The 26,775-nt window shown below is 38.2% G+C and overlaps 1 protein-coding gene across 4 annotated transcripts in view; it reads right to left on the bottom strand.

Annotated features, from left to right (window-relative positions):
• The window catches only part of ebf1a (EBF transcription factor 1a), a 135,799-nt gene extending 114,853 nt beyond the window's left edge, over positions 1–20,946 (bottom strand). For all 4 annotated transcript variants that reach the window (XM_067387729.1, XM_067387737.1, XM_067387715.1 and 1 more), the window contains exons 1-6: positions 20,273–20,946; positions 19,362–19,518; positions 18,694–18,757; positions 17,749–17,804; positions 9,193–9,266; positions 4,897–4,965 (exon numbers count right to left, since the gene is read on the bottom strand). In XM_067387729.1, coding sequence (XP_067243830.1) covers positions 4,897–4,965; positions 9,193–9,266; positions 17,749–17,804; positions 18,694–18,757; positions 19,362–19,518; positions 20,273–20,406 — 554 coding nt within the window. In that variant the 5' untranslated portion in view covers positions 20,407–20,946. The remainder of the gene's footprint in view (positions 1–4,896; positions 4,966–9,192; positions 9,267–17,748; positions 17,805–18,693; positions 18,758–19,361; positions 19,519–20,272) is intronic.
• Positions 20,947–26,775: the final 5,829 nt, after the last annotated feature.

Below are 26,775 nucleotides of genomic sequence, written 5' to 3'. Positions count from 1 at the left end.
CAGTCTTACAGTAGTAAATGGGCTGGCATTATAATTAATTTGTTTAATATAATTAATCATGTTAATTAATTAGGTTATTTAAAAAAAAATAGATGTCAATGTCAATGTGACATTTCCATTTAGATACATGGATAAATATGCGAGTGTATAGAGAGCAACAGAGAATGAAAGTGGGCGCTCGGTATATAAAGAGAGAATGGTAAAGTTGTCAGGGGAGAACAGCACACACAGGGCCACACACACAGGCACGGGCGAGTGGAGAGGAGTGCATGCTCTTCTTTGGGAACCATCCAGGCGGATGATGGGATTGTTGACAGTGAGCTGCATATCTTTAACCCTGTATTAACTCGGAACAGCAGAGCTTGGCCTTTTATTATTCCTGCACCGTTTGGGCTTAAGTAGGCCACACATATACACCTATGCACACAGACTCACAAATACAAGCATGCGCACACACACACACACACACACATACACACTCTCCAGAAAGAGACATTGTCACTGCATAGGAGCACATCACCTTTCAGCAGCTGTGACAGCGCAGCCTGGAGAGTCACGCACACTTTTTAAAGCCGACGCACACATTTTCCTCCACTTCCTGTGTATCTCTTTAAGAGGAAAAGACTTATTAGTTAATTTTCTGTGAGAAGACAGAAACATGTTTACTGCAAATGCTTTCCTTCACTATATTACGGTCGTTTTTATGGCTTGCACACACTGACACTCACGCTGAGCTCTTCACAGTCTCTCAGTCTTAATTGCCACACAATAGGGCTACAGATCGGACAGGATTACGTTAACAATGGGAGCCCCAGCCTGTGAGGATCACTCTCTGGCCACCGATTCAGAGAGCAGCTCTGTGAAATAGAGCCCACTAATCCACTAATGCAAACATACTGCAGGAATATAGTGCTGCTCGCTGTCACTGTCTCTTTCCCAACCATCCAATCTTGAGGTGCAATTTTATTGCTCAGATGTTGCTCCTTTATAGCTCAGCAGTATAGATAGATAGATAGATAGATAGATAGATAGATGGATAGATGGATAGATAGATAAATTAAATGGATGAATTTTAACTTGGATGACTGCCTTTCACATTCTCATGCATCTTCATGCTGATTTTGAATAAAATAGCACATCCTGTGTGAGCGGCCCCTAGCAGAGCAGGAGCGAAAATGGTTCTGTGAAAGCAACCCGAGAAACATTACTTCCTGTTCTGCTTTCATGAGAGCTGAAGGCCTTTTTCTAGAAGGTCAAATCTGGCCAGCAGTATAGTTGCAAGCCAAAGACCTCCATTAAACATTCAGAGAAAGGGCACATCAAGCCCGTTCCGTGGCGTTTTCCACCCTTCACTGTGTTATTTCTTCATGAAGTGGATATCCAGATGTTGAAGATTACATCACAAATAAAGCCTTCCAGAAGGGTCAGGGCTCACGACAGAGCGCAAAGCCACAGAACTCCCACGGTTCGCGCGGGAACTCTGAACTTTCTGCACTCCGAAATCACTATCAGTGTTTAAGAGTATCCATGGTGATGAAGGCATCAACTGCAATGTTCCCAGGGAGATAGAACGACACCTTTCCCCATTACTGTACGGCTTATTGAGCTTCAATTACTCCTAACACACACAATGATAAGAGAGAAAGAAATTGAGAAAGAGAATAAGAGAGAGAGAGCTTCTAAGAGATGTGAAAGAGATGAAACAGGAGGCAGTGAAAAGGGCTGCTATTAGATGTCACTGGCCTTTTGTGTCTGTGTCAATGAGAGCAGATTAAAGTATTTGAAATAATCTTACTGGGGCATTAACAGAGCTCGGAAGGTAAAAGAAGAAGAAAAAGGAGAAGACGAGGAGTCAATCACGACACACATACATTTACACATGAAATGAGATTAGATACAGCCAGCTAACGTAAACTAAACACACCCTCTGAGAAGAAAGCTAGCTGGCGAGCCAGTTTTAATTTCACGTGAGTAATTCAATTTACCCCAATCACATTTTCAAAAGCTTCCCGATGAGTCTGGGAACTCGAACCGTGAGCCTACGGTCCCGTGAGCGCAGATCTGCTGCAAGTAAGATTTGTTCTTTTAACAATCTAATAAGGCATTGTTAGTTGGCTTTATTTCCCTGACATTCCTCTGGTTTCGCTGAAATGGCCTGTTGTGCCGTCTTATGAGAGGAACCTAATTAGGAAATCACTTTCATTACTCTTCCAGAGGAATTAGCGCTAGCCTTGCTAATTACTGCTGTAAAACCTAATCAGCTCTTTGAAACAAGACCACACTAATGAGCTCTTATTTATTCAGCTAAATAACTTCAAGGGAAGGAAGATGCTCAAAATCATATTTTTTGATGAATTTGGGAGCGCACGCTCGTCTACGCTTGCCGTAATTGATTCTGTTCCATCTTGCGCCTTGTTTGTTGGGAACCCCAGAATGTGAATGCGGCCAAGAAAATATTGAAAGTTCCAGTAAACTCTTCCATATTTCCCTCTCTCATTTCAAATGACCTATTTTCCCATCTTAGAGAGACATACGACTAAAAGGAAACTGTTACTAATTCCTTTTTTATTCACAGGCAATTAGTGATGCCCTTGCACCTGAGCCTAAAGGGGTCTGCGGTGACCTCGAGCACAGCTGCCGACTTCAGCCAGACCCGAAACACACGCGTTCAGACCATAAACGCCTACAGCGGCGCTGCAACAGGAGGATCTGAGGAAGCATTTCAGACAAACTTTATATAGGGAAACAATCAAGAAGAGTAAGTGACGGGCAGTGTGTTTGCGTGAGCGTGTGTTGGGTGGAGGTGATGCCACGTGGCATCGAGGGGCTGCAGCTGTCTTTGAGAGCTGTGAAGCGTTCTAGCTCAGTGGAGCAGAAATGGGCCAGCCTCACAGACACAGCAGCCAGGTAGAAGCTTCTTTTACTCTCTGACAAACACACACACATACACACAACACAATTGCTGGCAAAGTTGCGGTGAACCTACAGCTGTGTTCATCTGATAGTACAGGCCACTGACTTATTAACACACAGATGAGAACACACCTTTGACACTTAAACACACTTTAATCTGCAGAAATCCATGCTTAGTTTAGTCGTACCACGGCATGTTCGAGTCAGAAATGAAATGGTCTCGCCCTCAATAATAATAACGTGACACGGTTGTATGATCTTTTAAACAAAAAGGGTAGGAGACGTGCTTCGTTGCACATGCTGCTCTCTCCAGAAGTCTTGCACATCTTCACTGCTGATTATTCATACATGCAAACTTCAGAGCACACTACATGCTCGACCACCCCGACAGGGCCTCAAAACAGCCTAGCACGATCACTTAACAATTACTCCTTTGCAAAAAAAATGGCTTCTGGTTCCAGGAAGGCTTTTTTATCCTTGTTGTCAGGTTGTTTTTCCCACTGATGGTGAATTCTTTGAACTGTTGCCTTTGATTTGTAATGTTTTATACTGAGCAGTAGAGCATATATAGTGTTATAGTGCATCCAGAGACATCTTCACCAAGCTGTTTTAGAGCAACACTTGTAATTTTGGCTTGTTTGAATGTGATTTGAATTCATTTAGAGCATTTTCTCTGCAGCGATGCTGATACTTCATTATCATTTATATAATAATAATTTGATACTTATAATTTAATACTATATAAAAAATTAAAACAGGCTGTTATTTGTTTATACCAAGCGGCAACCTCCCCCAGTTTCTCTTGAAGCCAAAAGTGACTTAAACTGCAATTCAGCGACTGCCACTAGGGACAGGCTCCAAAAGAGAGCAGAATCTCATTGACCCCCATGTTAAAATTCCCAACTTTACAGCAGAAAAAAAATAAAAAATGTTTATAGCTGGTACAAATTGTGGTTTTGGTCTATACTGCTAATTTTGCCCTTCATGACAACTTTGAGGGGGGTGAATTTTTTTATAACTCATCCGTTTAAATTGTATTAAGCCTTAAAGTTCTGTATAATTAAGAGCGTGATCATTTGAGTGACAGGTGGATCGCACTGCTGTCTGTGAGCCATCACATTACCTCGGCTAATTCCAGCTGCTGAATTTGGCATCTCTGCCGCGTTTGTGCTTTTTCTGGATTATTTTATACAATTGTAAAATAATATGGCTTGCTGCGTTAATGGTCGAGACTCGAGACAGATGTGCGTCTGTCTAGAAGATAAACAGAACACATGTTGTTGGATCGTGGCATTGGCTAAAAGTTTTGTTCGTGAGATTTACTACAATGATAATTACGGGAGGATATAAAACTCCGACAGCACTGCTTGGATATTATAACTAAAACTGCTGCATTTTGAAAAATTATACTTTGGATGTAGACTCACTTATTTTTAGATATATATATACGATCATATACAGTTTTACAACACAACTGTTCACGTTCCACAATTTCTTTAAGAACGATGATGGAGAGCAGATCATTTAGAAGAAATATGATGCAAAAAAATTGATAATATATCAATATTTCATGAATTTTGTGGACAAAAAGTACTGTTTTTTGTTTTACAATGGACACTCATGTACTTTTTTATTTCATTATAAAGGTATGAAGTAGTGTTTGATTTTGCGTAATGTCATTTGCACACCCGAAACATATTACAATATTATTGGTGCTGGAGCATCTATATTGAAAAAAAGACACCACAGATTGACAGTAAACCTTTAGAACTTTCTAATGATGTAACTTGTTATCTTTATTAATATTTTGATAGTATCTAAGATAGATAGATAGATAGCTTCTTTTCCTGCTAACATGATCACGTCGAGCTAGGCGGGACATTTCAATAAAGCCACTTTCAACACTTCCACTGGTCTTCCTGTCTAGTTTGATGATCAGATATGTTGCAACACACATACAAACATCTTATACCCAGCTCTTACCTGTCGATGATGACCGGGTCAGAGGGCGTCTCGTTACGATTGCCACAACTTTTCTTGTCACAGCAGCGGCTAATAGAGGTAGAGGGAGAGAAAGAGAGGAAGAGAGGAGTTAACCTGGGTATTACTGCACATATGTCAGCACTGAACTCAAACACAGTGGAGAACGAAGAGGTAGTAATTATGAAGCAGTCTTTCTTTCACTCCTTCAAGGCAGACATTCACTCCTACTGTTCACACAGCACACAATATTCTGCCTCTTGGTCTGTGTATTAGAAGTGTGGCTGATAACTGGGCAGTTATAGAGTGATGAGAGATGAGACGAGGGCAAGGAGAGGAAAGGATAAAGGAGAAGAGGTGAAATTAAAGAGGTATACATACAATTTTGTGTTATATTTATGAACTTTATTTTGTTTCTAATAGATATTTAATTGATATTTTTTATAATTTATAATATTATATCAGTTTTAATGCAGAAACTTTTGCCAGCCTCTAAGGCCGCATTTACGCTGCAGGTCTTGATGGCTAATTCTGATTTTCAGGTTTTTTTTGTTTGTTTGTTTTTTGACAACCAGCTTACATCTTCTTTTAAAAGTGACAGTATCTGATACAGTTTTGTAACTACATACGGTGAAACTAACAAAAAAAATAGCATTATGATATCAAGAAATCACTTTTATTAGTACATTGAGATTAATTTATTGACATGGATTTGATAGAAATGCAATAGTTTCATCCTCCTTACATCAAAATAATTATATAGTTCAAATTTTTCATGACAGCGATTATGTATACAGATTCACGGGATGCTTGGGAGAGGAATAATAGTCAGGTGGTAGAACTTTTGGTAAGCACGTCAGATGTTCTGGGTTTGAATCTGCCCTCATATATTATTTTTTACTCATTAAAACCAAATGCGTTTTTCAGTGATTGTATATCAAGGGCAGGGACATGATTGTGTGCATTTTATTTTATTCAAATGCACATATCCGATTCATATTAGATTTATTTCCTCCTATGAATGAGGCCTGAAATCGATCGGAGAATATCAGAATCCATGCGCTTTTTTCCTGCTTACACGTTCGTGGGTCATATCCGATCTGTGCCACATGGGCGGGAAAAATCAGAATTGGGTCATGCAATGTAAATGCAGTCTAAATGTCAAATAAAATGACGTGTGATTGGCAGTTTAATATGTCAGTCAAACAGCCCTCTAATATCTGAATAGAATAATTATTTTTGCCAGATTACACATGCACCAAAATCTATTGGCAACACCTTCTTGCTCTCTATTTAATCTCATTGCTCATAGCTCCAGGTTTCTGTTTGCATGGGACAGCAGCGGAGAATAAGATGGATACTAGAGCTTGAGCAAGTGAAAGAAGACAGGAGGGATTGGAAAGGGGGTGTATACATGGTGTCTTCAGTGGATGGAGGCTGGCAGTAAACAGCAGGTGGGGCGGTGAGTTCAGGTTTCTCTGCACAGATGGCAGAGGGGCTCGAATGAGAGCGAGTATAGGGCATGAAACATCATGTGATAGGAGCAGAACAGATCTGTGTGTGAGTGGGCTCCTTTAGACCTGATGAGCTTGATAAGATGGATTGAGTTTGACCCCTCATTCATGCACTCCGGCGGTCTAAGCGTTGTTGTTAGTTTGGACAGAGTGTGGTTGGCTTCCGTCTCAGTTTACTCTTCCTTGCTGTCGTATTTTTACCTTCCTGCCTCTCTCTGCTCTCATTTTCTCTCATTCCTCTGAGAGCAGTCAAGTCTTTAGCGATGTTCTCTCAGAAGTGGGTCACACAGGAGCAAAGCTTTCTGGGATGTGAGGGGTGGGCACAGATGGATGTGACACTCCGATAACCCAATAGCCAGCTAGAACCCATGGGAAACCACAATAAGGCCCCACACCACCATCAGTGAACCGCCAAGCCCCCCCATCAACGATATGCTAATGACTCCACGCATGCTCTGGCTTCATTCAGCGGGATTTTTCGCCCATTCCGGCTCGTTTTGCTCTGTCCCAGCGGACCTGCAGGGGAACCATAATCTTTAATCTCAAGCGTTTCCTCCTGCTGCAGCATTTGAAGAAATTAAATCCAAATTGCTGCACGTAATTACCAGGATGTGGCCCTCGCTGATGCCATTAAAGCTGAACTGCCCTTAGTCCAGCTTCTTTACAGACAGCAGCTCTAAAATAGCCCCCAAAACCAAACAAAGCAGCATTTCTCCAACTGTGACCACCCAGCCTTTAATACTTTGGCCAAGTTTGTGATGTTTCATCTGCACCACACAAACCAATCAAAATCATATCAATCCTTGCATATGAGGATGTGGAACTCCATCATAAAGAGCCCAGAGTTGCGTTTGAGCGATTGTTTCTAGCCTTGCCTGTGAGCGAGTTGTTTGGGAAAATGCGTCTCTGTCTCATGCTTGCAGGCCCATGCGGCACCATATGGCTAATGGCAAGGCGTACAGCAATTAACAGCCCTGATTAATGGAGAGCAGTCTAATTGCAGACTGGTAATTGTGCCTTTCTCTCAGCACAGGCTCTGTATCAAAACACCATATACAGATGAAGAAGGAAAAGAAAAGGAAGATAGAGAAAAGAATTAGTTGTTTACTCATTTGAAATAGATGCTTTTCCTTTTCTGCTGCTTTTAGAAAGCTCTTTGGTGTGCAACCAAGTACAGACATTTGCATCTGCGGGACCTTATGGGTTCCAGTAGCGATATGTAGTTCAGATGTGATCCGTGTAATCCTACAGTGGCAGATCAAAGCTGACGTGGTGAGCCTTTGTAGGCACGTATGGTACTAAGTGTTTGTGTCAATACACATCTTTAAATCAGCGACTATTTTGAAAGAGCAATAACAGAAGGCTGTGTGCGTGCACGTGTGTGTGTGTGTGCGCGTGTGAGAAAGGTAGTGAGGGGGAGTGAAAGATTGAAAGAGAAAGAAGAGAGAGCCTTGGCTCGCCTGCACATATTTCATTGTCAAAACTCAAAGCAAGCTGCATTCATTAGCAGTGGAATAACAAGAGGATTCTTATTGAGTAATGAGTTTTTCCTTGTCCTAATTAACCAAGCATGAGTGGTATATTTTTAGTAGAAAACTGTTCAAATGCTCTCCATTTCAACCAAAAATAGATGAGGACTCATCTCCACAACCCAGTTTTAAGTGCAAGGAATTTATCTTTTGATTTTAATTAAAGGTGCATGGCTTTCTCTCGCTCTCTTTTTTTTTCTTGCAGAGCAAGAAGTGGATGACCTGGATAGAGATTCAAGAAGGTAGAGAGACGAGGGCTGGTCTGAACTTAAGTCGTCGATCTTCCTTCATTTCTCATGTCATGAAACTCCATTTTTTTATACTGTCACTGAAAAATTTAGAATTGAAGAACCAGCTCACTTTCAATTCATGAGTGTATCTATCTATGTAAACCTTCAAACTTAAAGGCTTTTTACACTTTCCTCAAAACTTTACTCAAATCAAGTTCAAAGTTTGCCATGACTAACTTTGCTTTTTAATTAAAATGAGTTACAAGTTATTATTTAAATAGCAATTCTGCATCATGTTTGCTAATTCAATTCAGATTTAAAAATTTCAATTCTTAATGGTGACAACCCTGACTATAAAGTGAACTTTAACAGTATATTTTTCTACTTAGTTTTTGTGTGATTATTTCAACAATAATTAAAATAAGAATTACCAACCACTGAAAAATGAGCCTCCAAAAATAGAAATATTAGCTGGCATCTTTTTTGCACAAAGCCAAGCTTTGATTTCTAAGGCTGAGCCAGAGTCTGGGAAAAGAACAGTTCTAACTCTGATAGGAAACAGGCTGGTGTAACTTTATCAGGATCCCATTTGGGCTGGTGAAAAATGATCTGGGAGCGTCTTGTGTAATAGTGCATCGTAAGTCTAAACTTGAGCCTTGATATAAATGTACTGCATCCCTCTTAAATAGAAGTAAACTGTTTATTCCAGTTTTGACGGACGTGTATGATAAATTAAAGAATAACGATCTGACCTTTCAGCAAATTTATAATAATGTTAATCTATCCTCCCCCTTACGTCTAATTTTACAACAAGGCTTACACACAGCTGTGTGTGTGTGAGCAGAAAGCTCAGCCCTGTCACACTAATGCTAGAACCAGAGGTCTGCAGCCTTGCCAAGACAAGAACGATGCCAAAGTAAAGCTCTCACAGTCAGCGGGCAGAGCTTGGAAGGGAAGATTCAAGAGCATGATTGTGTAATAGGAGGGAGTGTGGTGTATTGCATGTGTACAGTATGTGTTTCTCACCTGCACATGATCTCGTGCGTCAGCAGCACCCGACACATCTCTGGGTTTTTGTCTTGCCCTTCATAGATAATTGCCTGATGGACAAGAGAAGGTGGAAAAATGTGGTTAGAGAAAATTGATAAACAACATTTTCTCCTTGTGGTGTAAATGCTCTGAGCGTGCATGAATTTCCATGACTAACTCTCAGTGTGTTTAAATCCTATCATGAAAAGAATAGGATATCTGGTTGTATCGTTTCACTGAAACAAAAACATTATGACATCACATCATTACGCCATACACACACTGCAGCACTTAATGTGACCCTTCTTCCATCTGGCAGAGGTTGCCGTTGAAAGATCTCATGCAGCCTGGGAATGATCATGTCGGTTTTAGTATCTTTGTTTCAGAACGTTTTGTTCATTTAGTCCCGTGTTTCTCACTCTACACACTGGGCTCTGGATTTCATTGATGTCATTTAGTTTCAGCTAATCAATCAATCAAAACTGCCTAGTGCACCTTGGGAAGACTTGAACAGAGCCTTCGTGTGTGGGGTGGTCTGTCTCTGGCTGAGCCAGGCTTAAAGTGGGCAATTTAATGCCCACTTACCTGCTGCAATAGAAAATGATCCTTAACCACCTCTCTGAGAGTTTAAACTCGGCTCATCACATTCGGTTATGTGAGAACCGTTGGTGTTTGGTGTCATTGTCATCAAACATGGAGACATCCAAAGATTGAATATGAAAATCTTTGAATCAATGAATAATTTTCTGGGTTAAAAAACAAATAAACTATTGCTTAGGTCAAATGGATTACTTCTATGGTAATTCTGTCATCTCTATTTGTGTTCCACAGTAGAAAGTAAGTCAAACATACATGTTTGGAACAACATAATGGTGAGTAAATGATGACAGAGTTTATGTTTGGATGAACTTTTCCTTTAAAATCCAATCTATCTTAGAACTGAATTGAGAATGTCTTTTAAATTCCAATTCAAATCCTAAATCTGAATGAAATTTGAATTGAACTAGAAAACAGGATGCAGAATTGTGATTCAAATTTGAATGTAAGAACATTCATGTAACTGTAATTTAACTAAACACAAACTCTGAACTTGTTTGAAATGTTTGAAAAAAAATAAAATTAAAAAAGCCCATAGATAGACAGACAGACTTTTGTGAAAGAACACTTTTTTGTGGGGTGTGGCCAATTCAATTCCGATTCACTCCCATGAATTTATTCTTCAATTTTGCACAATTCTGCATTGTTTTCTCTTGGCAATAATCAGCTCCATCATTTTTGCTCTTTGGTTTAATTAAAAACAGGCTTGTGTGTAGTGTTTGTTGGACTGTGCAGATTACTGTCCTATTATGTCATAGAGGACCACCCTTGCCACAGTGCCCACCCTCCACAGACATCTGAGGCTCACAGATTGACTAATCATACAACAATGCAAAACAGCATTGTTTGGTAAAGCACTCTTATTACTACATAAGAAAAGACATTTGCGAAGTGAAAAGAGATAAAGGAGGGTGATCGGATAAACTGCATAATTACAGGTGCCTCTGAATAAGTGTCGTACTCCAGCTAGTGTGAAATAGCCCTCTCGGAAAGATGTGCGTGCGTGAGCTTCCATAAGCCTGCATCTGTGAGACTCTGTGCATGTGTATGCATTCACGCATGTATTTGTGCATTAGCATGTGTGTGTTTATGTGTGCAGCAAGCAGTTGGGCTGCCAGACTGGAGCATAGCGAGCCATCTGGCCCAGCTAACACTTCATCCAAAAACCTCAGCTTTGTTTCCATCCTCCAATTCCACACAAGATGTCCCCCACAGCCGTGAATCAGTGACTCTACTCAAAACATACACACACTGCAGCCTATTAACAGGCTGCTCTCTGTCACACACACACACACACACACACACACTTAAACCCGTTTGCCATGAATCACTCTCTCTTTCTCTCTGAACACGCATATACATGCCACTCATGGCAACTGAAGACACAGAAAAACAGCTGATGGTTCTAATGAGGAACTGTTTCCCTCACAAGTGCACAATGCTTTTTCAATTACATGAAACACTTGTTTGAAAACAACTTTTTTTTTTTTTTTTACAACAAGTATCAGACCCAGATAAAGTTAATTCATATTAGGTCAATGCTGGTACATTACTTTATCAAAGGTTAAAATTAACAACTGATTTGAATACAATTGTATATAATGCAGTTTTTAAAATAATGTTATAAGAATAACTTTTTAATAAGAGTAAAAATATGTATAGTAAATATATTTTTTGAAGAAAAAAAAAATCTCTGGAGTTAATGTTTCTCACTTATTATCGAGTTTATGGTCATTTAATAGCTTTCCTGAGGTAAATATAACATTAAGTGATGTTTTATTGACGTCTTTCCGCGGTTGAAACGTTGATTGAGCGATTACAGGAGACATGCTACATTTCAGTAAGTTGTACTGTTTCTTTCAACATACCTTCTGATGTTTATTTGTGTTTATTTCGTGCTACAACTAGCGGTAAAGAGGAAGAGATGATCGGTTCACGTACTGTTTGAACTAAGGCGCTATTGCGAATCTGTCAAGACACATTAAAAATGCGCCAAAACCACATTCATTGTTTGAATTTTGTAGTAAATTTGACAAAATTTAAAAGCTGAGACTTTGTTTCATATCAAAAGTAACCTGCTCTGTCTTGTCTGTCGGTGTGTTGTGTCCTCGTGCTCTGCGACGTATTTTTCACTCCATGAGAAAATGGACATGTGGACAGAGTTGGCAGCCGTGTATATGACAGAATTATTATAATTATTTTAGTTACAACTTTCCCAAACTCTACGGGTTCGGCTTTGTTTACACTCCGAAGCGCCGAGTCTTCTTCTATTGGATTTCATCCGGGAGGGCAGCAGTACAGAATTGCGCCCCTCTGGTCAAACCTTGTATTGCAGGCCTTTAAAATAGAGCAAAATCATATGAGATCAAAAGACTATCCAACAACAAAAATATTTATCGACAATTTTTTGTTGTCGATAATGCCAAATAATCGTTTCAGCCCTATTTATTATATATTTTTTATTTCCTGTCATTGCTGTGGCTAGAGGACATAGGTGATCGAGGACATTTGTTTGTTAGATTTCACATTGCGGAAATAAGGGTCAAGGTCCTCTAAAAGCGAGCAAGCATGCATCACTGTCTAAGCCTAGAGCCTCGACCCCGCAGGCTTTCTGAGAGGAAGAGGGAGGCAGAGAGAGCAGTTCAGGCCACACAAAGACGTCCTCTACACCACCACACATTCATTTCATATATAAGACTAGCTATTTATCACACAAAGCCCCTGCAAACAGACTCAGAATAACTCCATGCAGAGAACAGTACATAAGTGCCTGGAAAAAGTCTGAAAACAGTTTGTCAATTTCTCCTCAGAGGCAAACACAACAATGGTCCTGCATACTCCTCTGGATTCCAGCTAGTGCAACACGAAGCGTCATCTGGTGGGTTTTTCTGTAGCCCCTGACGTCATGCAAGGGACAAAAAAAAAAAAAAACAACTACAAATTTTGCCTATGTTAGGTTAAGACTGAACTTTCTTACACTAGGGGTTTTGGATATACAAAATGTATTTTTAGGACTTGAAAACATAAATGCAAATTTGCTGTGGAGTGATATTGTAAAAATGTATATCTATACAAACATATAGCTATACAAATAAAGTTGTTTTTTTAATTACAAAAAAATAAAGTTGAAAATTAATTGAAAGATTTTCTCTTCAGGTTTACATCTAACACTACTCTAATGGTATGTAAAAAAAAAATAGAATTTACTATAAAATGTAATTTAAGTATTTTAATAAAATGCTTAAAACAAAGTAAATATTTTCAGATAATTCAGTACAGTAATAATTAATTTTTACAAGCAATATGTTGTCTTCATATCGTGCTTCTACTCACTAAAAATGGGCCTTTATACATATAAATATATTTGGAAAATATTATATATTAAGGGTCCTTGGCAACAAAAATGTAAAAAAAAATCCTGTCTTAGACTATCAATTTTCAGTTTCATTGTTGGTGTAGTTACTGCATTTTGCCTTTGTGGGGCAGGTTTCCTATTTTACCCAATATCCTCACTTTTCATTACCAAGTTGCAACAAAAAAAGTGTTAAAGGTCATTGTCTATAGTAGCTTTGAATGCTTTTCTTTGCTACACATTTCACACAAGCACACACACACACACGTTCAATGTAGATGAGCAGACTTAATCACTGGGATATTTAGACCCTCAAAGCTTGTGTGTGTAAATATTTGCAAATGAGTAGCATTAAGCCTTTATGTGGCCTGGCACAGAGCGGCCATTCAAGTCCTATCTGACATCATCAGAATCTCCAAACAGCTACTGATTACAGGAAATATCTAATATAGGAGATTTGTGTCACTTTGTTGCATGTCGTACACTTTGGGGAAGTGTTTCTGGCATGTAAACACACCCTATTCCATAATTAACAGGAAAAATATGCGCACAAGCTGCACCGAAGCGAAAGAACAGCCGAGACCTCCCTCTCTCCCGTGCAAATTTATTTAGGAATCCGCCCGAAGCTTAGCTCTAAAAAACACACACAGCAACAGGCGAGCTACAGCTCGGAGTTACCCACCGGTTCCAGCCCAGCACTTTTCTGAACAAAGCTCTCCTTAAGGAGGGCCACGGAGCGCATGAAACATGCATGGCACGGTGCGCCGAGGTGTGTGTGAAGCTTTCATTAGGCCCTGATGCTGCTTTTAATGCATATTTTATATTGCACAAACTGCTCCTCAAATCTCGTTTGAGAGCCGCCAGTGTCGCCTTGAACTGACAGCCGCATCTGAGGCATGTAAACAATGCACTGTAAATACATGAAAACACATTTCCCTCTTTGTTACCATCACGCTAGCGTGTCAGCGCAGTGTGTGTGCGCATTAAGCCCGCGTATGTGATTCGCTTTTGTTCTGCGCTTCAGCTGTTGAGGGAAACAGTTGGATGGAAGGATAAAGAGCGAGAGAGAGAGTCTTTTACTGCATTGTCTTCATCAGATCTGTCACAAGCTCATGCGTTGATCACAGATACGGCCTGTCAGCTTGACACCCGCTCCATCTCTCCTCGCCCGCTCCAACCATTCCCACAGGCAAACCGACTGAGCGTATATGGGTTTATTGTGAGTGTGAGCATAAGACGGGCACTGAATTTGTCAGTTCTTATGCGCTTAGACTGAACCATTTCTTTATTATTTTGAAGCAAACTTGATTCTTGCTGCTCTAGCCTGGATTGTTTGATTGTCTCTAATAGCTGTGTGCATGCACAGAAGCTCTCAGTAGCTAACTGTGTGGCCAGGCAACTGGACTTCACCGCCTTGCTAAGTGCTAAAGAGAAGTGTGTGTTGAACAGCTCTATAAACCTGCTCATCAGCCCTCCCATCCGACACTGCCAAAGCCAGCACATGCTGAGTGGAGAGGCGCTCTGTAGCCTCTCTGTACAGAGTTATGGGGCTTTAATGGGAAATCTTAAACACATTGCGAGCACTCCTCAGCATATGTAGGCTGACTGCTCACCGCAGAGTGGTTTTGGACCAGGTTTTCCAAAAGGCATTTAAATACTAACACGCCGTCATAACCTAAGCCTCGTTTTAAGCTGACATGGGTGAGGAAAAAAAATTGCTGCAGTCAAATGACAACAAGATGAGAAACCCGAAGAGGAGCCACTCAAAAGGCTTTGCGCAAGTTTGTCTTTGACACAAAATTTGTTTTTGTGTGAAATTTCGCAGACAACAAAAGGTCCATTTTGTGTTATCAATCTGTATGAAACACAGCTCATTTTCAAACCAAGCAGCTTTCTATTGGTCAACACAGCGAATCTGCATAAACAACCCGTTGCAAAATCTCCATTAGTACATTTTTCGCCCCCCATGAAATTCCAGATCACATGGAATCCTATTGAAATGACTTGACCTTTCCATACAAAAAAATGTGTCAAACAACAGTAAACGTGACCATACTGTAAACTTTAAGGGGTTAGTTCACTCAAAAATTAAATTTCTGTCATTAATTACTCACCCTGATGTCGTTCCAAACCCGTAAGACCTTCATTCATCTAATTTATCAATGTCTTTACTACCTTTCCGGGCCTTGAAATTTGTTAGGATGCACAAAAAGTATTCTCATCACTTCATAACATTAAGGTTGAACCACATGGACAATTTTAACAATGTCTTTACTACCTTTCTGGGCTTTAAAATTTGTTATGACATTGCTATGAATAGGGAGGTCAGAAACCTCTCGGATTTCATCAAAAATATCTTAATTTGTGTTCCGAAGATGAACGAAGGTCTTACGGGTTTGGAATGACATGAGGGTGAGTAAATAATGACATAAATTTTATTTTTGGGTGAACTAACCCTTTAAAAGGTATTGGTATTGAAAGTATTTAAGATATATTTAAGGTAACATTTCATGTGGATTTTGGGAAATGTTGCAAAAGAGTATTTCGTTGCTGAAAGACCCAATTAGTAGGCCTACTCTAAAAGATAGTATTTACCAAGTTTTTTTGCACATGATACCATAGTAATACCAAGTACAAGAAACTTATTTCACTGGGGCAGTGCCCTTAAAGGAACAACTTTTTTTACTAGTACCTTAGAGTATAATATGTAACCTTTTAAGGGTAAATAAGGTACAAAGTTATCCCTTTAAGGGTACTGCTGCAGTGACAACCTATTGTACCCCTAAAGTTACAATTTGCACATTTCTTTATGTAAATACTATGGTTAATACCTTGGTATACCATCAGATAACTTTTTGTAAAGTACCCATATATTCAGCCAGCATGTTGACTAGACTGCCAAACTCTCTTTCACACACACTATCTCTCTTTCTTGTTCACTCACTGGCACCTCATCATTAACAGGTATGGCAGGGCTGTTTGCCACAGAAATAGCCAATAAATCAGTCAGTAATATATGTGCACGTGGGAGACAACCCTGGGGAGATAAACGGCTTTTTATTGAGACACTCAGTGAAAGGCTGAGCCAGGGCCAGTCCCCCTGGCCACTGTATTTACCTCAGGGGTGTCAGAGAACAGTCTCTCTCCCTCAGCACAACGCTCCTGCCTTTCACCCACACACATAAATCTGTCCTGCTACACGGCAGCCAAACCGCTCAGTAGAGCGAGGGCAAAAAGCAGCATCAGTAACAGCACCTAGCTTCCCGCACATAAACGTTCATGGTAAAGGAAATTATAAAACACAAACAAATCACACAATACAGAAATGGGAGCTGCAGAACTGTTCGCGCCAAATGTAACATCCAGGGATTCGGGGAGTAGAAATTTATGCTTTTGGTCATGAAAAACTGGATGAGTGAAATTCAAATAAATATTAAACATTCTTACATTCATTTATTGTTATTTTAAAAATATTAGAACACTGAATGTTTTATATAAAATTTTAGACCAAATTAAAATAATTGTCAGATAATACATATATTATATATACATATATATATATATAGCTTCTCAATAAGCACACATACAGCAACAGGATGGAACAATAGGGTAATCAAGCCGGCATGTTTAAATCACATGATGCACTAAGTGTTCAAAGCATTAGCAGGCTGTCTGTCACACGCCTGCTAATTACCTCATATCAATACACACTTCACCCTGCCTAGGGTAGGGTTATTATATTACATATATTACATACATATTACACATATTACATACAACTGTTATTAAAACAGCTTAAGGGAAATACAACTCTTTTAGTTAATAATTAAATTATAAGCTTTGCATATTTATTTGATTATATTTATTCTATGTAGCATTATGAAACTTTGAACTAAAATTTATTGTCACACTTCTTGACTATAGCAGCTGTTAGCATTGTTGGACCTTTAAAACAACATTCATTGACAGAGATCATGAGAGAGGAAGCGAGGGGACGAGTGAGAGAGGGGGGAAGAGGCTGTTTCTGTTTTAGGGTAAAAGGGAAGAGCGCCACATATGAGATTGTGAGGTCACTCTCGCTGCCCTGTGTGTTTTTCTCCAAGATTAAAGCTCACAACCTGCACAGTTAATACGACAAGCTATAAGAATCTTCATGCACGCCTGTTCATAATAAACATCAGTTCCCACAACACATTTGAATACACACTGATAAGTCTATAGGCGTTGCGAAAGAGTCACGCACACATACACTTTCAAAAACTGGCTGTTTAAACATTGAAAGGCACCACTGGATAATCCCCTGTGACAGACAATGAATACAACTGAAAGTCTCTTTCTTTCTCTCTCTAGCTATCAATCTCGCTGTGACACGTATGCACATAAATACATGCATACGCTCAGTCATCTTAAATGATGTCCCAGAGAGAGTATGTCATATTTAGACACTAACCGATCCTCGTGCCCCTGAGGCATGCTAGAGTGTAACCCCAAACTCACCAGGGTGCACGGCACACACGCACACGTTCACCCTCACTGCAAATCACACACAGGCTCTCTGACGGTATTCACCAGCAGAACGTGGGGATTTGGAAATACTGTCTTACCTGTTTGGTCATGGAGTCAATCAGGCGTACATAAAAGTCCTGTTCTGTTCTGATGCCTGTGGAGGAGAAAAGATAACTCCTCTTTAACTCACACAACAATGCAGGTCACACACACACATGGATTAGAAATGAATCTGGCAGGTATATATATATATATATATATATATATATATATATATATATATATATATATATATATATATATATATATATATATATATATATACCATTCACAATGACATGGGTTAATACAACATAGATGTTTCAAATGTCTAGACAAAACAACCCAACATAGTCTGCAGAAAGTGTTAAACGATTATGAAAAAAAAAAAAAGGTTTTGGATCAAACTAAATCAAACTGAAATTAAAATTTCTTTTACAGAGAAAAAAAAAACAATAAAATGTGGAGCTAATAACATTCACAGAAAACATGATTTTCAACAAACTAAAATGTCTTATGGTACAGGTTTAGGAACATGAGAGACTGGCGCAACAAATTTTCAAACGCCTGGTTGTAATTTGCCACATTAGTAGACAGAAAAGAGTATACTTTCATTATGGCCAGGCCATTAGCTTCCATCAAATATGAAGTGCACATTTCTGGAAAACGCGGAACCGGAAAAGTGCACTAATGGTCATCGTTTTATGTTTCAATAATTTTATAGCCTAGTTAAAACGCAACGACTTTGCTGCGCATTTTAATATCTTTTGTTTGAACAATTATAGGCCTATGAATTATAGTATATTAATATTATTATTATTATTATTATTTCAGGACATTATATTCCTTTTCAGTCAGTTTGATCTAGTTACATAGTGAATTATTTATTTCTTGTCACCCCTCCTTTTCGCTGTTTTTTTTTTTTTAATTTTATTCAGATAACCTACTTAAGTAAATCCCTGATGTGTTTATGCAAAGTTCAGTGAGTCTTGATGCCGTCTTACCGTTGCTGTAAAGAAGCTGCAATCTGTAATGGATCCCATTGTTTGTCTTTTCTCCGCTAGTTTCCTGCGAAAATAAATTTGATGGTTAGCAAGAAAAACCCATTTTACTATTTCTGAAGTGCCCATGTGAGTCAGACCGCTATTCCCCAGCAGACCAGGAGGCCAAAAAAAAAAAAAAAATGAACCGAAATAAAATCTGAACGGTATAAAGTCATTTTCAGTGAGTAGGAGCAAGTTTAATAACAAATTAGCGTACTTAAAAAAATACGTTTTGTGTAGGCTATTTTTACAATGTGTATTATCAATGATAATGTATTTTGAAAGGGAAAATTTATTCTATGACCTTAGGTTATCACTAGAGCCTTTCTGCAAAATATACAGAATTGTTCTTTAAAAGAAAAAAAAAAAAAAAAAAAAAACTTAAAACCTCAGCTTCTCTTAAATTATTAGGGATGAATATGTAAAATAATAATAATAATAATAATAATAATAATAATAAAAGGGAGGTTTAAAAGCTGAGATTTATGAGAGTAATTGAATGCAAGAATAAAAATGTCAACTTTATACGCCATCAGTGACATTCTCATTAGCCTACACTTTAAAAAATGATAGATATTTTCATTCAAATTTGCAAAACCAATATATGCAAAAGAGACCGTTTCACTTGCCTTTTCTTTTTCAACAAATCCAACAAAAGAAGTTCTTTCAATTTCCACCGGTTGTCCTTGTCTGTCGTATAGCGCTAAAACGAAGTGGAAGAAGTTGGATTTGCGAAGATTTGAAGGAGGCTGCTTCTCAAAGTGTGCTCGAGCAAGACCCACTCCACTATGAACACATAGAGAGACACAGAGACAGTTATATATATTTATATAGGCCTATGTATATTTAAAAATAAAATAAAAACAATAGTTACACTCGTTGTGATTATTTAATAGGGCATAATGTTTATTTTTAAAAGGGTTAAAATAATTAAATGTTTTAGTTTCCAAAATGGAAAAGTCTTAAAATGTAATTTTAACCGTTTAAATAGTTTAAACAAACATTTTATGAATAATTTATTAATGAAAGGCTATGGTCATTTTTTTCTGAAGCATTTATAAGGCCTATTGTTTTTCTATAACAACAAATATAGGACTTAATATATCGGATGTAATTGTGGTAAATCAAAAAGTAATTAATATAAATCTTATTGAATAGGCTATAACATTCAGCTATACTGTCTGTTTTTTCTTTCAAATTCGGTATTTGAAGCTCTAGAAACAATGCATAACTATTTGTTTAAAAGCAAACGTTTTTTGCTATTTTAACGTTAGAACTAATAATGCTAGAAATAATAAAAAACAGTTTTAATGTGACTTGCAACTCAAGCATTCTATCTGCTGGTGTCCACAGCACGCCGGAGAGGATGCTGAACTTATCGCAGCAATAAATCAATCTCTTTGTCACCTGGTTATTAATAAGCAGATATCGCGCACTGATTAGGATGATATACATGAGCGTTTTGTGTCGTCCCAGGATGATAAGCGCACAATATTCCGTCTGGTTGTTCCCGTAGCGCTGGAGACCGCCGCCGGCTTACCTCTGAGCGGCTGTGTTCGCATCCAACACTCCGGCACCCTGCATCCATGTCCGGACAGCGTTCATCCCGGCACCGATGGGCTCCTCTTTCATACTACTCCCGCTCCTTTGAATGCTGTCTTGAATCCCGAACATGAAAACAGACTCCTGTCACCGTCTCAGTCGATGCTTGCTTCTTTTGATCGCTCCGTTAAAAAAAGACAAGGAGAAGTGTATGGGTGAGCAGGTGTCACCGCGTTTGTCTCTATTAGCGCTTCCTCTCTGAAACACAAAATAGAGCGACGTGCCAAAAGAAACGCGAGATGTCAACATCCAGGTTTGGGAACACCGTGCAACAATAAACAAACAAACAAACAAACAAACAAAAACTGTAAGATTAGACTGGAGGTCCCTTTGGTCTAGCGTGAGCAAAAAAAAAAAAAAAAAAGTCTAATGTCACTTTAAGAAACAATAGGATCAAGAACGGGCTTCGCTGAGGGTTAGATCAAATGTCATCATCCAGAGACTATTTTTTCCCTTTATTTTCTCCTTCTTTCCTTTCCTGTCTTTCTCCACAAAGAGTATTCTCTGATCAAATCACATGAATGAGCAATATGAAATCAACCAGGAGAGGTGGACCCTTGTGGAGACAGCTCCCTCGCTGTTCCCCTTGTTCAAACGGGAGTGATTTGTGTCCTTTCCCAAAGGAATCCGATTTGACTGTCTCTGGGAACTAAACACAAGCAAACTAACCCCAAAGGGAGGAGGAGGAGGAGGGAGTGACTGAGCACACAGGGCCGCCCCCCAAACATAAGTAAAGCCGAACTACCATTAGCTGTCCACCCAACCACGAAGCCCGTCGCCTAATTAGATATCACAGCTTGCCCTGCCCACTTAGCGAGCAGCGTGTTTAGAGTGAAAACCAGAAAGAAGTTATGCGCGCCGCGCGTTAATGTCACGCGGGTAAGTGCCTACCGGAGCGCGCGATTGAAGCCAAATTGATGCAGTTCACACGAACGCTGAATTATTTTGAATACGGTTTGGTTATTTCAGAAACAGCACAGTAAGTTTTTGTTTAAATACTGGTTTAGGGATGAACAAGTGTGAGAATTGTTCAATATGTGAGGTAGTTTCTTTCAAGGGTTGGACTTTCTCAAGGAAATTTCGGGGCGCAGTCTGTTGAAGTTTGTCTCGCGCGCTGTAGGATCCTTTTGGCGCCCCTGGCTCATTTAAGCAGACGTCTAGCTCATCCTAAAGACCTTTTAAACAAAACACAAGTTTTTTTGGAGAAATGTAAATGTAATAAAGTGATAAACAATGGCATTGCTTGTTTATTTATTTTTTTACTGTTTATTCATACCGATAATGATACTGACGTGCTCAAGCCACCTATTGTTGCTATGGTTACCTGCTAGGCAAAGGCGATTTTCTGCTCGTGAGCGTCTGTTTACATCCAGGTAAAATAAATATGAACTCTTACTAACTTTTGTTATCTCACTTTCGTGGTTAGCCTACTAAAACAACCGCAAGCAACCACAGTCATAGTACGGTATTGTTCTTTATATTTAAAACACGTTTGTCAAATAAAAATAATCAACAGAGATCACCTGTCATCAAATATGTTATTATTATTATTAATTTTTATTAAATGTAGCTGTTCGAGAGACAATATCCCACGTGATATGCTTGACAAATAAAGGAAATGAATAATTAATGTCATAATTATTCTTTAAAAGATTCATTTAAGTGCATTGTACTAAATGGGGAGTTTGTCGCTTTAATAATTTCAGCAGATCAATTGCAATCAAATCAAATAAATAGTAAAATTCTTGCTAACATGACAAAATTATTTACAAAAAAAAAATAATAATAATTTTGAATCATGCGATGTATTTAAAAACGTCATTGCTGATTAAGACGTCATGTATATATATTATAATCCATAAAACATCTGGTCAAACAGTATAGGCTACGCGCAACAAACAAAACTGGATTGACCCAAACGATTCAACAGCAGCTTAAATGTATAAAAGTAAATGCTGGGAGCGCAAAATCATTTTAGCACTTTGTATTTTTCACACAACAGCAGCTTTGTGTTATATTTAGAATGCAATTATAAAGCTTTATTATGTTCAAAAATGAGTGCGCGTGCACGGGAAATGGATATTGTATAGTAATGGCTAAATTATATTTCCACAGAGGAAATATAACAGAATCCGTCCAATCCAGTGCTGGTCAGGCAGAGGGGAATTCTGCTCCCATTGGGTCTCTGTATTTATATTCCCATATCCAGCTTAAAGTTGCAGAAACTCGGTGGAGACTCCGTGTTTTTTTATGTCCAAATAAGAAACAGACCTGTTGTTATTTAGCATATTAAACACATTCTATTCTGTGCATTACTTAAATACGTATATGTGAATGTGTGTGTCTGCGTGGAAACATCAATGTAGGCTACAATCTTTTTTTTTTTTTTTTTTTTTTGTTAACATGATGTGCCCATTTTTGTAATAATCTTATAAAAATGCTCAAATGAACTTTTATGTAATATAACTAATCCTATTGCTGACAGCGACAAATTCGATTTGATTTGTAAAACAGATGTCCACATAAATCACGCTGTCGTTGATGAGTAGCCCATATAATTGAATTCAATAACCATAAAATAAATCATAATGTAAAAGAAAGTTCTTGTCACGTGAGATAATTGTCACATGTCAACATTTTTTTTTTTTTTTTTTTTTTTTTTTTAAAGAAAAGCCTATTAACATTGTCAGTTTTGGTAAAATGAAATCCGTGCTCCATCTTAAAAAAAAATATAGCTAGTCTATAGGCGTTTTTTTCGCGTGCAAGTGCAAGAAAACAACTCGATAATAATTATGTTCATTAATGCACCCCTTTATATGAAATAATTAGGATTTGTTTATCGATTAGCATATTTGTGATCCATCTCACCTTGACATTAGGCATAGGCTAATTATCGACTAATTGACAAATAAGAGTCTTAGTGGTGATTATGACAACTAAAATGTGTGAGAGTCTGTGATTTGTGTTCAAGAAAATAAATCCCATCAAGAGTTTTGGATGCGCGCGATCAATCGTTGACAGCCCAACATTGCCATCTTGTGTCCATGCGTGGAAACACATTTAGTAGGAACATTTGAGTAAAGCAAAGATAGTTAAGCCAATCTAAAATTATTATTTACTCGCTTATGTCATTCCAAACCCGTATGACTTTCTTTATTGCATCAGTGAAACACAAAGATGTTAGGCAGAATTCGAGGAACCGCCAGCCTCAGTCACTATTCATTTTTACTTTTTTTTTTTCTTTTCATAAAATGAAAGTGAATGGTGACTGAAACAGTCATTCTGAGTAAATAGTAACAGAATTGTAATTTTTGGCTAAACTGTCCTTTTAAAGTATCAGTCATTTAATTAGACACAGCCTACCTAAATTGTGATACATTTGAATAAATGTAGACATTAGCCCACAACAAAACCCTTTTTAAGATTTAGTTTTGAAGAACATAAAAATTATATTTTGCTGTGACACTTGACCTGAACCTGGATTTTCTGCTGAATGCCTTTACACACACGCAGGGAACACACACACTCGTTGGCTTTCCATGTTTTATGGGGACTTTCCATAGACATAATGATTTTTATACTGCTGTACAAACTGTATATTCTATCCCTTATAACCCTCACAGAAATATTTATGCATTTTTACATTTTCAAACAACAACAAAAACACCATTTATAAGCTGTTTTCCTCATGGGGACCAAAAAATGTCCCCACAAGGACAAGGATTTCAGATATTGTCATCTTTGTGGGGACATTTTGTCTCCATGATGTAGGGTTTACCTGGACCACACACACGTTAGGTTTCGGTGTCTTTGTGGGGACGTAATGGTTTTTATACTGTACAAACTGTATATTCACTAACCCTACTCCATCACAAAAAACATTTTGATTTTTTACATTTTCAAGTAGCATCATTTAGTATGTTTATTAATCAGTTTCCCCTGTTGGGGACTGCTGGCTGGTCCCCACAATGTAGGTGATCTATTTACTATCCTTGTGGGGACATTTGGTCCTCACAATGTAGGTTAAACAAACACACACACACACACACACACACACACAAGCCGAAATGAGAGGAGGAGAAACTCACACTGGTGGGGACCCGTGAAGACAACATAATTTATATTCTTGTTCCGTGAGAAAAAGTACCTAGGGAATATCTGGCCTTTCCAAAATGACCGAGTGCTTTGTTCCTGCTTTTCACATGTATTTTTTTTTTAACTTTTTTCTCCATTATACACAAAGGTCATAGTTCAAGGCTAACTTTGATCAGAAGGATGGAGAGAGGTTAAAGGGTAGCACTCTTTGATTTGCTAATGTTTCCTCCATTCTCTCTTCCTGCTCCACACGCTAAAGGGAGTTAAAGTGCTCACACAGGAAAAGCGGATAAACGCTCTCATCTGCCTGCACTGAAACACCTCACACTGCAGTTAAATAGAGTGGGAATATGTGTATGCCATAACTTCAAACTCTTACAGACGTATTTCCAAATCCATAACATTAATAGTGAAAGAGTTACTGTACGTCAAAAAAACAGTTATGACTATGCCGACTGTACAGAAAGGGTCTTACAGTAAAAGGACAAGTGATCTTCAGACCTCTGAAAGATCAGGAAATGAGTGCATATCCTGTCCGTGTCTCTTCATCAGATGTTTTGATGGTTTCAGCAGTCTGACATTACCTCAGTACTCAGGTGTGGGTCTGTTTGATTCATCACAGGTGGGTTTAAGAGCCCTGTAGGTCTTATTACGCTTCAGAAAGGCACTGTGAAAGAAAGCCAGGATGAATGTTTCATACGTTAGGTTGGGATTTATTCTGGCATCCAGGTTCACATTCAGGCTTATTTTACTGAATTCAGCTGCAATTCAAACAAAGCATCATTCCACATTTATGCTGAATAAAAGCAAAGGAGGATAAATTGAGAACGCTAATAGGATTATTCTCACCATTTTCAGTCAGATTTGCTTTTTTAAAATGGAAAAATATATGTACCAGATTTTTTTCTAGACAACCACAAAAAATCTTGTGATCAAAGCTGACATCATATCCTAGATTCAAAAACAGAAGTGGTTAGGTCAAAAAATATATAGGCCTATATATATATATATATATATATATATATATATATATATATATATATATATATATATATATATATATATATATATATATATATATATATATATATATATATATATATATATATATATATACATACATATATACATATATATATATGTATATATATATATATATATATATATATATATATATATATATATATATATATATATATATATATATATACATATATATATATATATATATATATGTATATATATATGTATGTATATATATATATGTATGTATGTATATATACATATATGTATGTATATATATATATATATATATATATATACTGTTGGGGAAAGTTACTTTATAAAGTAATGCATTACAATATTGCGTTACTCCCTAAAAAAAGTAACTTATTGCGTTGAATTACTTTATATGATAAGTAATGCATTGCATTACTTTTGCGTTACTTTTTCTCACCTGGGCTGGGCTTGCTTGTTTGTTTTTTTAAATAACAACAAAAAAGTTCTATATTTGGCAAATGTAAAGGCCCTTTCACACCAAAAGTGAAACAAATAAACCTCAGGCTGAAGGAAATGCATATTTACACTTGTACAGTAGAGATCGCAGCTCAAACAAATCTCTCAACATGGGGACAGGGAAGCTGTCAGTCAATAAATGTGAAAAAGTAACTAAGATATTTTGTTGTAAATTGAAAAAGTAATGCATTACTTTACTAGTTCCATATATATATGTGATGCAGCTATAACAGGTTCAACTCTTCTGGGAAGGCTTTCCACAAGGTTTAGGAGTGTGTTTATGGGAATTTTTGACCATTTTTCTAGAAGTACATTTGTGAGGTCAGGCACTGATGTTGGCGAGAAGGCTTGGCTCACAGTCTCCGCTCTAATTCATCCCAAAGGTGTTCTATGGGGTTGCAGGCCGGTCAAGTTCCTCCACACCACACTCGCTCATCCATGTCTTTATGGACCTTGCTTTTTGCACTGGTGCGCAGTCATGTTGGAACAGGAAGGGGCCATCACTAAACTGTTCCCACAAAGTTGGGAGCATGAAATTGTCCAAAATGTCTTGGTATGCTGAAGCATTAAGAGTTCCTTTTGCTGAAACTAAGGGGCCAAGCCAAACCCCTGAAGAACAACCCCACACCATAATCCCCCCTCCACCAAACTTTACACTTGGCACAATGCAGTCAGGCAAGTATTCGTTCTCCTGGCAACTGCCAAACTTAGACTCGTCCACTGGATTGTCAGAGAAGCATGATTCGTCACTCCAGAGAACACGTTTCGACTGCTCTAGAGTCCAGTGGTGGCGTGCTTTACACTGCATCCGACGCTTTGCATTGCACTTGG

This window comes from Chanodichthys erythropterus, chromosome 1, assembly GCF_024489055.1.
Source record: "Chanodichthys erythropterus isolate Z2021 chromosome 1, ASM2448905v1, whole genome shotgun sequence".
Taxonomy (NCBI): Eukaryota; Metazoa; Chordata; class Actinopteri; order Cypriniformes; family Xenocyprididae; genus Chanodichthys; species Chanodichthys erythropterus.
Note: the sequence above shows the minus strand (reverse complement) of the source record. Positions and strands in the feature narration are given on the sequence as shown.